At 38.1% G+C, this 17,784-nt stretch overlaps 1 protein-coding gene across 6 annotated transcripts in view; it reads left to right on the forward strand.

The window, feature by feature from the left end:
* HMCN1 (hemicentin 1) overlaps positions 1-17,784 on the forward strand; it is a 517,313-nt gene that overhangs the window by 103,803 nt on the left and 395,726 nt on the right. For all 6 annotated transcript variants that reach the window (XR_010663324.1, XR_010663323.1, XM_065936211.1 and 3 more), the window contains exon 2: positions 12,841-12,911. Coding sequence is in view for 4 of the 6 variants with exons in the window: in XM_065936211.1 (XP_065792283.1) it covers positions 12,841-12,911 (71 nt within the window). In the remaining 2 variants the exon portion in view is untranslated. The remainder of the gene's footprint in view (positions 1-12,840; positions 12,912-17,784) is intronic.

The raw sequence follows: 17,784 nt of genomic DNA on the forward strand, positions 1-17,784 counted from the left end.
TATAAATGCTGTTTTTATCTCAGTCTTGTTTGGGTATTAATATTTTTAAGTATCATTGAAGTGGAAAGTAAAAATCAAGCATATCTTTTAAATACTTGATCGTGTAACTTCAAATTCTGAGATCTGATTTAACGGCAAGTATGAGAAATGTTCTGTTATCTTCAAAGGCAAGAAAAAGTTTTAGTCATCTGAAAGTTTGACTTTTTTTTTCTGATGCAAGGCAGAAATTAAGGCATGACTTGATAAGAATGTGTGTGTCTCTTAGTCGCTTATTCCTATCCGACTCTTTGTGACCCCATGGACTGGGAGCCTGTCAGGCTTCTCTATCCCTGGAATTCTCGAAACAAGAATACTGGAGTGGGTAGCCGTTCCCTTCTCCAGGAGATCTTTTCAACCCAGGGACTGAACCTGGGTCTCTTGCTTTATTGTCTGACCACCAGGGAAGCCTTGATAAGAATGTACTTTACTTAAAAAAAAAAAAAAGAGAATGTACTTAACTAATGCCTTTTTGAGTTGGAAATTCAAATTCATTAAATCATCTTAAACATTGAGAAGCACAAGAAAAGTATTATGTTTTACTAAACTCCCAAAGTGAATTTGTTCCTTATAGTAGATTTTTAAAAAAACCAATCATTGTTGTGTGTGTTCTCTTGTGTCTGACTCTTTGTGACCCTATGGACTATAACCTGCCAGGTTCCTCTGTCCGTGGAATTTTCCAGGCAAGAATACTGGAGTGGGTTGCCATTTCCTACTCCGTGGAATCTTTCTCACCCAGGGATCGAACCCATCTGCATCGGCAGGCAGATGCTTTACCACTCCGCCTCCTGGGGAGCCCTTATCTGATCATAGTACCTACCATAATGCCTTTTACATCGCTGTGAAAGTTATCGACAGTTGCAGCAGTCGCAATAGCAGAGTTAGCGTGTTCAATCCATTCCAAGCACTACATTTGCTTGCTATCCTCATTGAACAACCTCAGTAAACACTTCTCACAACAAACCCAGTGTTTGAGGAATGGTTCAGTTTTCCCATACTAAGATGGGGGAAATAAAGTCATGTAGATTTAGGAACTAGATAAAAGTTAAAAACAAAACAAAAAAATATTATGGCAGAGCCTTGATTGTAACCCAAGTAGCTTTGATTCCAGTCCCTGAGCTCTTAAGCAAAATAGCAGACTGCCTCTTAGGTCAAACATTTAGTAAATGAAGTCCATGTGAGCGGACAATTCCAAATCCAGTGACACTTTTCATCTAGGTTGTATTGATTGCATTTGGGTCATTTAAGTGCTGTAAATCAGTTTGGTTGGGAACTGCACTTGGTCAAATTGCCTCCCCAGTGTCCCTTCTAATTTTTATTAGTGGATGTTTATAAAATATGTTAATTATTGCATTTTGGTTTGAGTAATATTGTACAAAAAGGAACAACCCTCACCTTGTGGAGTTCAAGTTTTAAACAGAGGCATGTGCTTAGTCGCTTGGTTGTGTCCAACTCTTTGCGGCCCCATGGACTGTAACCTGCCAGGCTCTTCTGTCCATGGGTTTCTCCAGGCAAGAATACTGGAGTGGGTTGCCATGCCCTCCTCTTGGGGATCTTCCCAACCCAGGGATCTAACCTGGGTCTCCTGCATTGCAGGCAGATTCTTTACCAACGGAGCTGCCAGGGAAGGCTTGATATAATTGGTTAACAGGAAGGCTGTACAGAGGGAAGAAGAGAAGCATGGGAACTTGGATCTGGGGTATTGAAACCCTGAGATGGAAGACTTCCCTGATAGTCCAGTGGTTAGTATTCCACATTTCCAAATTAGGGGGTGCAGGTTCAATCACTGGATAGGGAACTAAGATCCCACATGCCGTTCAGTGAGGTTAATCTATCCATCAGGCAGTCACACCCTGAGATGCTAAGAAAGGACTGATTACTGTGACATAGGAGAGATGCCACAGTGTCTCTTGTTTTTTATTTGGATGTGTACCACAGCCTTTTGGTGCCTGTGGGGACATGCGTGTCTTTGCTTATGCAATAGTGCGTCGATGAGTTGGGAGGAGAGGAACTGCGTTGGCTCTCATGTGGGAGCTTTCCTCTTACCAAGCATAGGCACAGTGCACAGACTTGTCTTGGGTTGAAAACGCCTTGGGACCTAGTCACAATGGCATAAAGTAATTAACTTCAGTGACCTTAGACTGTGGTAACTTCCAAATCTGAGATGCTTTTAGTTACCAACTAAGGTGAATACTCTGAACTTTTTCCCCGTAGGAGAGGTATTTAAATTTAAAATGCAAACTTACATTGATGGAACTTCCCTGGTAGCTCAGCTGGTAAAGAATCCACCTGCAATGCAGGAGACCCTGGTTCAATTCCTGGGTTGGGAAGTTACGGTGGAGAAGGGATAGGCTACCCACTCCAGTATTCTTGGACTTCCCTGGTGGCTCAATCAGTAAAGAATCTGCCTGCAATGCATGAGACCTGGTTTTGATCCCTGGGTTGGAAAGATTCCCTGAAGGAGGGCAGGGTTTCCCAGGTGGTGCTTGTGGTAAAGAACCTGCCTGCCAGTACAGGAGACAGAAGAGACATGTGTTCGATTCCTGGGTAGGGGAGATCCCGTGGAGGAGGAAATGACAATCCACTCCAGTACTCTTGGATGGAGAAACCAGTGGAAGAGGAGCCTGGTGGGCTACTGTCCACAGGGTCACAGAGAGTCAGACAACTGAAGTGACTTACCTTGCATTCAAGTTAAGCCAGTCCTGAACCATACTAAGGTAGAATGCAAGAGCACAACCTCAAGCCTGTATGTGATCAAGTGAAATTCCTCTCTTTCTCTTTAATATACAAATACAAATAATATTTGTAATTTATAATATTTACAAATACAAATTTACAAGTTACAAATTTGTAAGTTTGTAATTTACAAATACAAATATGAGAAATTTGAAGATAAAATAATCATTCCTCCACTTATTCCAAACATCAGTTTTTGCTCTGGTGTGACCTTTCAGAATTTGTCCTTATGCTTATCTGCCTTTGTTCATAATTGCAATCAAAGTACCTACAGGTCTGTTTTTTTGATGTGGGTCATGTTTAATGTTTTTATTGAATTTGTTACGGTATTGTTTCTCTTGTCTGTGTTCTGATTTTTTGGCCATGAGGCGTATGGAATCTTACTCCCAACCAGGCATCAAACCTGCACCCTTGGATTGGAAGGCAAAGTCTTAACTACTGGACTGCTGGGGAAGTGACTTTACCTATAGTTCTGTGTTTGGCTTTTTTTGTTTAATGGCATATGATAAACATTTACTTGTTTTTTGACATGGAACAATAGTTTAGTTGCTGCCTAATATTATTTAGAGACTCATGTTTTTTAATCATTTCTCTATTTTGATACTATTTTGATACTGTCCTAGCAATATCAGTATCTATTTTCAGTGGATTTTAACAGTGAGAAATAACTTTATCACAAGATAACTTTAAAACTTATCATACCTATAATCATATCATACATATAACTACAGTGAATTTCATAAAAGTTGCAACTACTTATAATCTTGAAGAGTACAAATATTCCAGGTTTATTTAGTATGACACTGGTTGCAGTGATAATATTAAACAAAATAATTTTCTTTCTTACAAGTTACTTCAAATTTGCTATAGTTTATGTCTCTATAGCAAAATATGAGCATTCATTTCTAGTCTTGTCCTTTTGTTATCCTGTTAATGAATTTTCCTTTTGTTTAGTGATGGTACTTTATAGATTTTTTGGTAAAAATTTGAATGATTTCTTCAGATAACTTGGATTTTAATTTAAATCGGAAATAAATGTTCCCAAATCTGACTTTATAGCCTTTCTAGGTTTTAACTTTTACTTGATTTTTATATATCTATATCTATCAGTATTTCCCCTTGTGATTTCTTCTATTACTTTGAAAAGGAGAATGTTATTTTTTATGTATCTGATATATATATTCTCAGTTAGATTCAGTTGAAGTAATTATAATGGTTAACGGAGCCTTTAGCCCTTTGGAGGTTATTTTTACTAGAGACTATAAAATTTGAATAAGAGTTAAATATTTTTTAACATAAATAACCTTATTTTATATATCTTACCTTCAGATGTTTGTTTGTTTATAATTATTAATTCTTTTCCAGTTTTTACATATTTATTTGTATATCAGTACTTCTGTCCTTTCAGTTAGTTATGCTTAAGTTGTCCTATTTATGCTTTTTTGGGCCAGTTTTCATTGATAAAATCACCCATGTGCTATTCAGAATACATTAAAGAATATTGTTGCTAAGTATTCTAAAACACAAGTGAAAAAATTCTTTTTTGAGATTTTTAATGTATTAAATTCACAGATTAACTTGGCAGAATACATATATTTCAACATTTAGCTTTTCTTTATATAACCACGGCCTTTTAATTTAAAAAATCTTTTATGTTTTTCAATAAAAAGTGCTACTTAGTTCGATATCATGATAAACCTGGAGTGTTCATACTGTTGCTGGGATTGTGACTGAGCACAATTAAAGGTTCCTCCTTTAATCTTGCTGAATCTGACTTGTGTGTTTCTTCTGGACAGCTGGAGGCACCATCTGTAACCAGCGATGAAATGCAAATTGTATAGTTTGCATAAATCTGCATACTAGTAAAATATTCTGATATTTGCATTTAAAATTGGCATTGCACAAAATAAAGATAGATGGTAAAATTCATGCTAATAGTTTAATCAGGACTTCAGTGGGTTGCAAGGAGGAAGAGAAGATCCTCCCAGCATGGTGCCTGCAAAGGGAGCACCCCTGGGTACCAGGATACCCGGAGATCACATGCAGACCCACGCTGGCCCCTGAGGTCCCTAGGGATACAGGCGTCAAGTTCCCCCTTGTGCCAACGGGACCCAAGCACTGTGCTCCGGCTGGAAACAGGGGAAGTTGAGACAGACACTCCTCTGTTCTGGCCCCACTGCCTCAGCCCCTGTCAGACAGGCAGCCCCCGGGAGTTTTAAACCTTGGTGCTGGGTGCTGGGAAACGCTTGGTGCCTGAATTAGGAGTGTATGAAAAGGCTTGTCCCGGCTGAGAGGCTAAGACCTGGCCTCTAGCCTTGACCAACTGTCGCATGCCCGCATCCTAACCCTCCCCATCCTCATGTCCAGGTCCTCGCTGGGTAGATGACGGGTGGTGACAGCCCCCGGAGCAGGGATGGGACTGCTGGTAGGGCCTGGGCTTTATGGGATTAGAACAGGTGCCCTCTCCCCGAAGGTGGTGGGGGGCAGGACGGTGGGAGTGAGGCTCCAGGTTTGGAGTGCCTGTTACATCTGCCCATTGAACTTTGCTTTGCAAAACACAAATTAAGAGAGAAAATTACTGCAGGACAGTGACTGCAAAGCATTAAAGCCCAAGGCAGGGATCTTTACAAGATTAGGGCTTTGTACAACGTACTGGTCATAAGTCCATTCAGCCATCTCTTAGTTTGTAAGATACACCCAGATATTTCTGACTTTCTTATACTCAAGACCTCCACTCTTTAAATGTAAATATTTGCTTTCTCTTGACAATTTGAACCAACCTTAAGGATAGAACGCCTGTTGTTGATTGAGTGAATGCAAGTATTCAGGGAATACCACATGCATAACATATATACAAATACATAAAAGCATCTATATTTTTGCCATGTCTCTGATTCTCATTGTTTGCAGATAAAGTGTTTACTTCATGAATATGGTTTTGGACCACTGAATTACATTTTCCCTGAAAACATGATCGAAGGATTGCATGCATTTGTTTAGTTTTAGAAACAATCAAGCCTGACATTGTCTATTCTCCTAACATGTTGAAATTTCAACAATATTAATGATCCTTTTCTAAGGACTTGCAAGCATTTTTTTTTTCAAAAATACTCTACTGCTCTTTTTATAATTTTTCTTTTCTTTATCCCTCCCTGCTGCCTAAATTTATTTGGAAGACCAGTAATGCTAAGGAATTGTCAAAGAGAACAATGAAGACTTTGAAATGAATTGGCATATTTTTTTATCTTAAAGTTTAAAACATATTTTTCTGTAAGAATATCATTATTTAAATTTAAAAATATTCTTGAACATGGTATCTATTTTCTTCTTGCTTGTTTTCAGAATAACTTAATCATAATGGGAAGCTTGTTTATTAAATTTGTTAAAATAGCATGACTTAAAATATTATATGTTTTATTATATTTCTGAGTGTAACTTACCAATGCTTGGGTATGTTTTGATGTTTAAATATTTAGGAGTGCAGGCGAAACTGAGAATCTGGATTTTGTTGGGCTATTAAAAATCCCACGGCTGTTTTTGCAAGAGTGCTTGCTGGAGTTCTGGCCAAAGTCCAGTCTAAGCAATAACATCCTACTCGGTATACCTCATGATCCTGTGTCAGTTATTAAGGCATTCTTCTTTGCTTCCTGCTCTAAACAGCTATGAAACATTGCTGAATTCATGTTCATGATTTTTTCTATATCCTGTTCAGTCTAAGTGAAATGACCCTTGCATTATACATATATTATCTACAGTTGTGCTAAGTGCATGTGTTTAAGATTATACAACTCATTGTTAAATGAATAACCTCTTTGGAAAGTAAAATAGAATGCTCTGTATGTAATCAATATTACATACTGTGCATGAATTCATCCTTGACTCAGATTTTATAAAACACACTAAGTTACATCATTTCATGTCAAAACAGTCATTAAAGGTCTTTAAGTGGTCTTGAAAATTACCTTTTTTAATGTAAGTAGGCATGTACTCAATTAAACGAGTCCTGAAATACCTTTGACATTAGCTCAGCTCAAAGTCAGGAAACAGTTCTTTTTTGTGACTTAGATGCAAATCATTTAAAAATGGTGCTGAGCAGCAACATTATAATTAAATGAGGAGAGAGAAATCTGGAAAGAGTATCTTATTAAATTGAAAATAATGGTAAGTATAGTTATTAGTCTGATTTTCTGTAGCATTCCTAAACAGGAAAAATAATTATTTTTATTTAAATAATTTTAATGCTTTAGATATGTGTATATTTATATTACAGTTTTGCACAGAAGACATTATAGTTGATTTGTGTAAAATTAATTGAGAGTAGAATTTTTAGAAAGGGAATGTGTTGAGAGCCGGCTCATAGAAGGCATTCTGAATGGGCCATGTCCCAGCGTCTAGAATTTCTTTGCTCTGATATCACACCCTGTGAGTTCAGTGTTGTCCTTAAGTCCCAACTCAGACCACATCTTCTCCCTGATGTCTTCACTGTGTATTTCCCAAGAGCTCGGGGGTGTCTCTCTGGACACTGAAAATATTTGCCCTTTTCTGAGGCTAGGTTAATTTTTCATAACTTGCTATTTTAAAAACTTTTCAACTATATTTAAATTTCCTCTATGGCAAGCACTGTGATTTATATATTTATTTTGACCTTTTGTAATGCTTTGAAAATAGTGATTAATTTATAGTGCAGCTTAGGGGTTTTCACTTTTCACACATCTATGTACAATTATAAATATAAAACTAAGAGCTACATATTTTTAAAAAGCAAGGAAATTGTAAGCATTGTTATCAAACTATTCACAAAAAGTGTTTGACACTCCAGCAAGAAGCAGTAAATATACCTCTTATTATTAAGGAACCGCTTTGAGTAAAGAAAAACTGTAAGGAGCAGAAATCTGTTAGTGAAAAGGAAAAAGGAAGTGAGGAACTGGATATTGATCTTGCCAAGTGAAGCAGTAAAAGAAAATACTACATTGTGAACTTCTTTCCATTTTTTGCTCAAATTCAATTCAGCAACTCAGATTAGGAGAACAAAGGCTGAGATGTTGGAAATAAATCCAACCCATCTGATAAATCCCTAGGAAACGGGAAATAACACAATTAATGAGAAGAGGAAAGACTTGTTTAGAGTTTCAGACATTTTTTTTTTTAATCAAAAGTTATCTTCTGATGTGTGACGTACTCCTTGTACTTTTAATAATACATATTCCTTACCTTAATGTTTTTTTTTGCTTTTTTAAGTTCAGTGGTATGTGGAAAATTGTATATGTTGATTATCTGCATCAATAACTTGATGAAAGAATAAATACTTTTGTATAAAGAGGAAGTGAACCATTCAGTTGACTAGTCAGTGTCGCCATGCTGAATATGTAGCATGATCTTTAGCTGTAGCCTCGAGGTTCCGTGGTAAAATGAAAGGGCACACAAAATGAAGAGTCTGAAGACCTGGCCTTAATCTTTATTCTTTTGTTTCCCTTCTTCTCATCTTCAAATGTTTATTTAGAATCTATTTATAGGTACATCTCCTTACGCTGATAATCAAGTGAGGGAGACAGAAAGCAACGGCAATCACATATGTGATAGATGCTCTCATGTCACAGGCAGACAGTAGCATGGTACCGTTCAAAGGGACTGGCTGGCTTTGGCTTATTATTCAACCTTCAATTATTTGTATAATAATATGGGCTTCCCCGGTGGTTCAGAGGGTAAGGAATCTGCCTGCAATGTGAGAGACCCAGGTTCAATCACTGGGTTGGGAAAATCCCCTGGAGAATGGGATGGCTACCCACTTCAATATTCTTGCCTGGAGAATTTCATAGACAGAGGGTCCTGGCGTGCTACAAACCATGGGTTAGCAAAAAGTCAGACATGACTGAAAACCACCACCATACCAAACCATAGGTAATAACAGTAATTTGATGAAATACAGAGTTGTTGTTAGAACTTGATATATAGAAATTTTTTAAAAATTAGCATTAGTAAAGAACTTTTTTTGTTTTTTCTAATTTGAAATCCTAAATTTTCATTTCCCTTTTGAAATCTCCTTGATTCGTTCTGAAAAGTGTTTTTTCTGTGTTAGTACTCCCACACTACTTTTTCCATACTTTTCTTTCTGCATTTATTGTGAAAAAGTGAAACTGTTAGTCGCTCCTTGTCCTTGTGTTGGTTACTCAGTTATGTCCAACTTTCTGTGACCCCATGGACTGTAGCCCACCAGGCTCCTCTGTACATGGGATGTTCTAGGCAAGAATACTGGAGTGGGTTGCCAAGCCCTTCTCCAGGGAATTTCCCCAACTCAGGGACTGAACCTGGATCTCCTGAAATGCAGGTGGATTCTTTACCCTGAGTCACCAGGGAAGCCCCTGTATAGTGTTGTATGTCATAATAATTATATCTCAGTAAAACTGGAAGAAAAAAGTTGCTTCTTTTAATCTATTTTCAAATATCCAGGCACGTGGCAATAAAGAATTCTAGATATTGTGTGCATCAGTTTAGGCACTCCAAACATGGTCTGTTTTGCCCATGCTCCAGAGGAAAGAAGAAAGTTCATAGTGATATAATCATTGATAGAATGGAGATCTTGGAAAAGAGGAAATGTTAGTGAGCTGTGGAGGTTGCTCAGTGTAGAAAGTGTTTTCAGATGTCTTAACCTCTTTCTTCACTACCAAAGTTTTTCAATTTCATCATCTCTGAACCTCAAGTTTGCTTGTCTGTAGATAAGAAAATTGAAGCAAATGATTTTTAATGCCTCTTCAAGCTTGAGGATTCTCTTTGGAGACTGATGGCTGTTTTATATTGGATTGACCAGAAAGTTCATTTGGATTTTTCTGTAACATGGAAGAAACCAAATGAACTTTTTGAGCAACCCAGTATATTTTTTTGGTGTTATTTTGGTAAGCAACCAGATAAAGTCATTGAATAAAATGGGCTATGATCACTTATTCTGTTAAATGTTGTGCCCCTTCATTCTTCCCGTGTCTTTATTATACAAACATCAATCAGCATTAATGTATGCTGAAGAAAAGGCGGAACATCCAAGGAGATAGGACTTGATTCATACTTTCTAGAATGAGAGGTGTATGGGCAGATGAAAGACGTGGGAATGGCCATGAAAGACGTGAAGGAAGAGCAGTGTCTTCATGCTAAGCAGTGTGACGAAGTTTGAAGATTAGAGAAATAGAAGAGAGGGCCTGCAGTGCTTTGGAGAGTTCTCATTCAATTGTATAGACCATGTTCAGTCAGGAAGAGAAGACAAAGTTATACCTGTTGAATGTTGTGGAAGGCTTGGCAAGGATTAAAAGCAACACAAGAAAAAAGGAAGAGGAGAGGAAATTGCTCATGACACAGCTGGTGTCGGGCTCTATTAAATGAAGAGAAAGAGTGAAATGGACACAAGTCCTGAAAGGAAGGTTGATTTTGCCAAATAGTTATATCATTGCATTCAAAAGAGTTGGAAAAAATGCTTACAACTGGAGGGATATGGCAGCCTAGCAAGGCTTTATCTCTCCTGAGTATTTTTTTTTTGGTCTGAGTATTTCTTATAACTGATAAAAGATTTATCTCAAGTGTCCAGTGTGATTTGCAAAAATATATATAAATGGGCTTCAGGAAATATTTCCTGTCTTTGTTGAAAACAGGTGGATATTTGAATCTCTTGATAATTAAATGAAGGCTAATTATCAGTTTTCCTATTTTATAGCATCCGCTAGTCTCCACTATTGAGGAACAGACATGTATCAGGGCTATTTAAAAAATTGTTATTATAAGGAATGTTCTTGCATGTCTGTACTGTTTATTTTCATATAATTGATTTTTCTAGTGTTCTTTGTATTCCTTTCTGGTTCTTGAGTTTTGAATTCTAGAATTATTTCAGTATTATGCCATGTAGAAGCACAGAAGCTTGATGGTGCTGCTGAAATTTATATGTCAGGGTGTAACTGCCTGGCATATTCTTTGCTGTTTTGCATTCCTCTGCAAAGTATGCCTTTGTTTAGTCTTGAGGGAGTAGTCTTCTCCGATTTTCCATATACTCAGGACATGACGTTTACATAGCTAATGACTGTTCTGCTCTGTACGGAATGCAGATGTTTGCATTTTCACACAGTTTCCCCAATCACCTCTTCATTCCTTTTGCATGGTGCAAGGTGTCTAATCTGTGGTGAAGAATGGAGACATATTTTTGTGTAATTTCTAAGAAAAATTACGTGGGCTATGACAAGCATGTCATGCTTCCTATCCAGTTTACCTCATTTATTTCTAAGATTCTGCAATCTGTTTTTGTATCACATTTAGCATATTATAGAAGGCCTGGCTCTTTAATTATTATTCTTTGAAGTCATAAGTCCTTTTCTAACAGTATGCGTTTGAAGCTGTCTCATAAAACTATATGTTAAGTATTTTTATAATCTTCATTATATAAAATAGAAGAACTTTCACCCACCCTAGGAATTTAAGGTGCTTTGTCTGTACACATGATACTCGGATGAATTTTAAACTATTACTTAAATATATGGATGTTTCTGGGTTTCCCTGGTGGCTCAGACTGTAAAGAATCTGCCTGCATTGCGGGAGACCTGTGTTTGATCCCTGGGTCGGAAGGATCCCCTGGAGAAGGGAATGGCTACCCACTCCAGTATTCTTTCCTGGAGAATTCCATGGACAGAGGAGCCTGGTGGGCTATGGTCTGTGGGGTCGCAAAGAGTCAGACACCACTGAGCGACTAACATATGGGTGTTTTCAGGCTTCCCTGGTGACTCAGATAGTAAAGAATCTGCTTGCAATGCAGGAGACCTGGGTTTGATCCCTGGATTGGGAAGATCCCCTGGAGAACAGCACTGCAACCCACTCCAGTATTCTTGCCTGGAGAATCCTCATGGACAGAGGAGACTGGTGGGCTGCAGTCCACAGGTCACAAAGATTTGGACACGACTGAGCAACTAAGCACACACACATGGATGTTTCCTGGGGGAAGTAATTGATACCTGTAAAGGCCAAATTCAGCTTGTCTATTTTAAAGGTTAATTTTTTTTTTTAAGAAAATGGTCTTTGCAGATTAAAATGTTTACTATTAAATAAACATGCTCTATGTGTGTGTATCTATGTTTATATCTCTATCAATTTAACCCTACTGGTATCTGGACTTCTCTTCACCTGGCTTAGGTCTTGGTTTTCACCAGGAAATGGTCCCCCTACTTGTTTCCACTTGAAACAATGGTTTGTACATTATATTAGGACAGTCCTGAGGGTGACAGTGACTGCAGAGGTAATTATTTTTGTCAAAGGCCGTTGAGGAGAATGGTGATAATGAGGGACAGCAACCCCAGCTGTGGCAAAAGAAGTGATAGCAACTGTGTTTGAACTTTCAATATCCTTATATCTGTGCTTCTGATCTTCCTATCTGTGGACAAAGAAGGGTCATTTGGCTTTTTTTTTTGGTTTAGTATTAAATGTTTTATTTGCAAACAAATTTACAATTTGTGGTTGACAGATCAAAATTAAAAGATGAATAAGTGATTAATTTAGAATTCAACAACAAAATAGTTGCTCCATAAATAGTTGCTCTCCACTGACTGGTGAGAGTAAAAAGAGACTGGAACTGATGTCTCTTGATTCTTTCCCCTGTGACATTTTAATTCCCTCTTTGCATTTTCCTGATGGCTCAGCTGGTAAAGAATCCGCCTGCAATGTGGGAGACCTGGGTTTGATTCCTGGGTTGGGAAGATCTCCTGGGGAAGGGAAAGGCTACCCATACCAGTATTCTGACCTGGAGAATTCCATGGACTGTTTAGTCCATGGGTTTGCAAAGAGTCGGACACGACTGGGTGACTTTCACTTTTTGCATTTCCTAAGGCTAAAAATTCACTGTTTTAAGTATGCATCATTTATGACAAATTTTCAAGTAGTCTTTGGTAGCTATAAATTGAAAAATGGCCTTTGTTGTTTTGTTGACTATTCCTACTTGTTCAATTAACTGTACAGTGCATAGTGAAAGGACATTTGCAACCACAGTACGCTGAAGACTTTAATGCTATTGAGCACTATTCCTGACTTACGTCATTTTTATCTCCACAGAAATTGGCCCAGTAACAGTTACCACAGATCCCAAGAAATTTCAGTATGAGCTCAGAGAACTCTATGTTCAGGTGAGTGCTTTCTTTTCATTTTATTTCTTTCAGGGGAAAGGAAAATCATGAACTTTTGGCTGACCATCTTCAGTTTTAAGTCTGAAAGTAATAATTATTAGTTTTTAAATTCCAATACCACTTTTTCTGACTTGAATGATACACATGGAATTGGGACAGATTGGGTTTAAAACACCATCTTCATGTAACAGAAGCAGAATTCTGTAGTTGTGACAGACTGGCCCACAAAGCCTAAGTGTTTACTGTATGATGCTTCAGAGAAAAGTTCATTGACTTTTGCTCTAGATGACTTCAGAGGTAAAGAATCCACTTGCCAATTAGGAGACACAGGAGATGTGGGTTCAATCCCTGGGTCAGGAAGATACCCTGGAGTAGGAAGTGGCAACCCACCAGTATCCTTGCTTGGAAAATTCCATGGACAGAAGAGCCTGGTGTGCTGCAGTCCATGGGGGCTGCAAAAAGTCAGATACAACTGAGCACTAGATGACTCCTTTCACTGACTCCTTTCACTGTTTCATAAGGAACAGTTAATTCTTTTCCTGTAATCGTTGTGCTATAATTAGGATACTTTAAAAATTCTTTACTTTAAGTCATCTATATAAATGTAGGTATAGTTTTGTTAGTAGAGAAGATGAATAGTTGGTTGAAATGTTATTCTGAAAATAGAACTTGGAGATAAGGTTAATAAGAACCTTCTCCTCATTCCTCATTGAGGTCATTTTTCTCAAATCCATTGATTTTTTTAAAAAAATAACTTGCTTCTTTGAGGCTGTTTTACTATCCTATCCTCCATGGATGGTCTCTGCTGCAATCACCTATAGGTCTTTTGGGCACTCCACATTGAGGCTGTTGGTGACTGGATCATTGGCTACCTTGCCCCTTTAGGGCGGCCGTCATGCCAGGGCACCTCACCGGTGACTGGAATGACCTGTCAGAACCTTCTCTTCTCAGTTCTCTGACCTGGCCTTCAGTGACCTTCCTTTCCTCCATCTCAGCCTTCTCTCCCCACACCCTCTGGACCTTGTGTGTGTGCTTTGTTGCTCAGCCATGTCCAAGTCTTTGTGACCGCTCAGACGGTAGCCCACCAGGCTTCTCTGTCCATGGGGATTCCCCAGGCAAGAATACCCAATTCATTCTGTCTCTCAGGTCACTCATGCAAGCTTTTAATCTCCAGCCGCAACCATCTATCCACCAAGCTTGTTACAGCTTCTTACTACAACTGCTTCTTCACCCTCATCAAGCATCCCAGTCCAGTGATCCCTATCCTTTCTCCCAGGCCTTCAGAGCTCTCCTTTTTAACTTTTTTTCCAATCTAGCTCAGAGTCTTGTCATTTCAAAAACACTGCTTTTTTTCCTAGTCCATTGCTTTTTTGTTCAAAAAGCAAAACTTCATTCCTGAAGGACCAAAATTATTATGCCAGGTGCCATTGAAGTCTCACGATATGGCAGGTTGATTTCACTATAGATACATAGCCACCTGCTTCTTCTGGACTCTTTTAATAGTCCTATAATTCTATTCTGTTTCTTTGGTCAATTATATCTCCTACGCCTCTCAATGGCAGTTGCAAACTTTAGCTATTCTTCTTAAACCTGTATTCCATTTCTCTTTTACTACTGACCATTTTCAGCTAATGATCCACTCTGAGCAAGCTGTCTAACTTACTGTTTCACACACAGGCACATTTAAATGGAAGCTCTTAGCTTCCTCGTACCTTACATGTAATTCACGTGCATTTTGACACCCATCCTATCCTCCTTCTCTACATACTCACAACTCCTTGGCTTTCTCAGGATCTTAATGCTATCAAGCCTTTTTTTTTTTTTTTTTTTTTAACTGCTTTAGGTCTCCCATTTACTTAAAAAAAAAATTGGAGTGTAGTTACTTTACAGTGTTGTGTTTCTACCGTACAACAACATGAATCAGCTGTACATATACGTATATCATCTCTTTTTTTGTTTTTACTTCCTCTTTAGGTCACCCCAGAGTATTGAGTAGGGCTCATGTGCTATACAGTAGATTCTCTTTAGTTTATTTATACTATTTTATACACAGTATTAATAATGTATATATATGTCAATCCCAGTCTCCCAATTCCTCCCACCTCTTCCTCTATTTCCTATAAATATGTTCAAGTCTTCCTCCAAAACAAACCCCTCTCCCAGTGAACCAAACTGTTGAAAACAAAACAAACTAACCAACAAATCACTGTTTTTCTCAAAATTCTCTTACAGATAGCAACTTTCATTTCTCGATTCCTTCAATGCCTGTCATCTTTTCCTCACGTGCCTTCTGCAGTTAACTTCTTAGTCTATTTCAATCTCGTCCCCACTCCCATGCTGGATGTAGCTCTAGCTGGTGACACATAATCTCTGGTTTTGCTAAATGCAGTGGAAACATTTCATTTGTCAGTATGTTAGTTAAACATCTTTGTAGTTCTTGGCAATACTGGCCTCTCCCTTCATCTTGAGGCATTCTCTTCCTTTACATATTCTTTCACTTTTCTTCCCACTTTTCTTGAGCTTCTTAGGCAGCTCATTTCCCCCTAGTTGGCCATTTAATGTTTAGGATCCTAGTAGGTTTGTAAACTGGCCCCATTTATTTCTCTTATTTTTATTTTTTCTCTTTAGGAAAAATCATCCATACACACATGAATACGTTTCTAGCCTAGAACTCTCTTTTGGGAAATAGACCCTTCAGTCAGTCTCTGGGGTGTCACAATGGCACTCCAAAGTGAAACTCACAGATGTTCTCTTTCTACTCCTAATATGGTTCTAAATCCTTGTTCTTTGTCTTCTGTTTATTATCTTTGTGAATTATGTCTGTAGTATCCTGGTTATTCACCAAAATTCTGAATCATCCTTAATATACACGGCTTTTCCCCTCCCAACCATTAATCAAATCTTGGTTTTTAACTTTCTAAATAATTTTTATATCAGTTGACTTTTATTCATTAATATTAGCATGTCATAGTCCCAATTATTGTATCTTTAGGCTGAATTAATGCAGAAAAGCTTCTCAGTGATTTCCCTGCTTTTATTCTTGCTTTGATTTTCTAGGCCTTTCTCTACTTTGACCGGCAGACAAAAGATCTAAAAAAAAAAAAAGCTGCTCAACATTCCCCTCTAATACCCTGTCTACTCACCTCCTACCCTCACTTCATCCAAGTCTTCCTGAGTGATCTGAGGACTGTCTACCTGTCAACCCCTCCTGGAGCCACTCTCTCCCTTGGGCCCTGAGACCTGCTGTAGGGGTCTTGCATAGCGTCTCCTGTGTCTGGATGCTCACCTGTCTCCCCGTGGGGCCCTTGCATGTGCTGTTCTCCTTGCATGTGTGTGTGTTAGTCACTCAGTCGTGTCCGACTTTTTGTGACCCCATGGATGGTAGCGCACTAGGCAGGAATACTGGAGTGGGTTGCCATTTCCTTCTCCTCTCCTTGCGTAGGAAGTTCGTATTCTTCATCTTGCCCTCATGTCCGTGCTTCTTTAATCGAGTTTAAAATCCTGTTTTCAAAATCTCATCTGGAATACCACTTCCTCAGAGAATCCTGTCCTGTCCTCCAGGATTGGTCATATCTCATGGCCTCTTTCTGTCACAAAGTAGTTGGGATTTCTTAGTGAAGGATTATGTCTGATTTAGCTAATCACTGAATCCCTTAGTAAAATGCATGGCATATAGAATGTGCTCATATAGAAAGAATGGAAGAATGAATGAAGGAAGGAAGGAACAAACCACTGTGTACAAATTAACAGTTCAAATTAGAGTTTGAAGTTTAATACTTCAATTGGTTTCACTGTCGAGTGCATGACTTCATTTGGAACTATATATGGTATGAGCATATTGGGGCATAGGGTGAAAAAACTCAGGAGTTTGGCATTCCAAATATGTATTCCATCACGATTTTTTCATTGTGCCTGTCTCTATTTTTAAATTGCATACTAAATTGGATTATGTTTCATAAATGTCTAAATAGGTTTTTATAGTTATCCCTTGTCTATTTTTCTCTTTTATTAAATTTCTTCTGATAATTTCTCTCATTAATCCTCTATTTCCTTTCTCATATCATTCTTTTTCAGTCATTATCTCAATACTTATTTATAATTGACTTTTCTATCCCCTGATATAGCAAATTCTTTTCCACTTTGGATGTCTACATTCTTTGAAAGAAAATTTACATAAAAATTTCTATCCTGTATGTGGAACACAGGAATTTAAAATTGTATTACCCTAATTGTTTATATTTTTATATTCTGGTATTTTGAACTCCTGAACTCCTGAGGGCAAGAGCCTTACAGCTCTCATTGAGCCTCTGGTCTACCATGGGATGAATCAGTGTCTGCAGGAGAGTGGACTTAAATAGCTATTGAATAAATGAATGTCATATGAGCTTAGCTTCTTTTAAAAATGTATATTTAACAGTGAAACTATATCAAATACAATACAGACTTTACCTGATGGTACAAAAGATACTTAAAAATCTAATCATCACTTTTTGTAATGTAAAGATTCAGTACGGCCATGTAATGGAGGTTTCTAACTGAAAGAATGTTTGGAAGAGATTTACTGCATTCATTTCTTTTCCCCTCTGCAAGAATTCAGCTGGGATATATTCTTAGAAAGCTGGCCAGAATGCAAATGCCTACATTCTCATTGAGACCTGGCACTTCCTCATTTCCTGCCTCTCCCCTTCTTTTGTTCTAAGGGATCTTCAGATCCTCCTTGCTCTGTTTGTCTCCAGGGTGGAGAGGGTCATGATCCTTAATCATACTCCATTGATTCCCTTCCCAGAGCCCTCCTCAGCCAACCTCTGGAACTGAACTTGATATAGATACTCTGTAGAGTCATAATGTCTCTGTTCAAGAAAATAATCTTCCT

Source organism: Muntiacus reevesi, chromosome 5 (genome assembly GCF_963930625.1).
Source record: "Muntiacus reevesi chromosome 5, mMunRee1.1, whole genome shotgun sequence".
Lineage (NCBI taxonomy): Eukaryota > Metazoa > Chordata > Mammalia > Artiodactyla > Cervidae > Muntiacus > Muntiacus reevesi.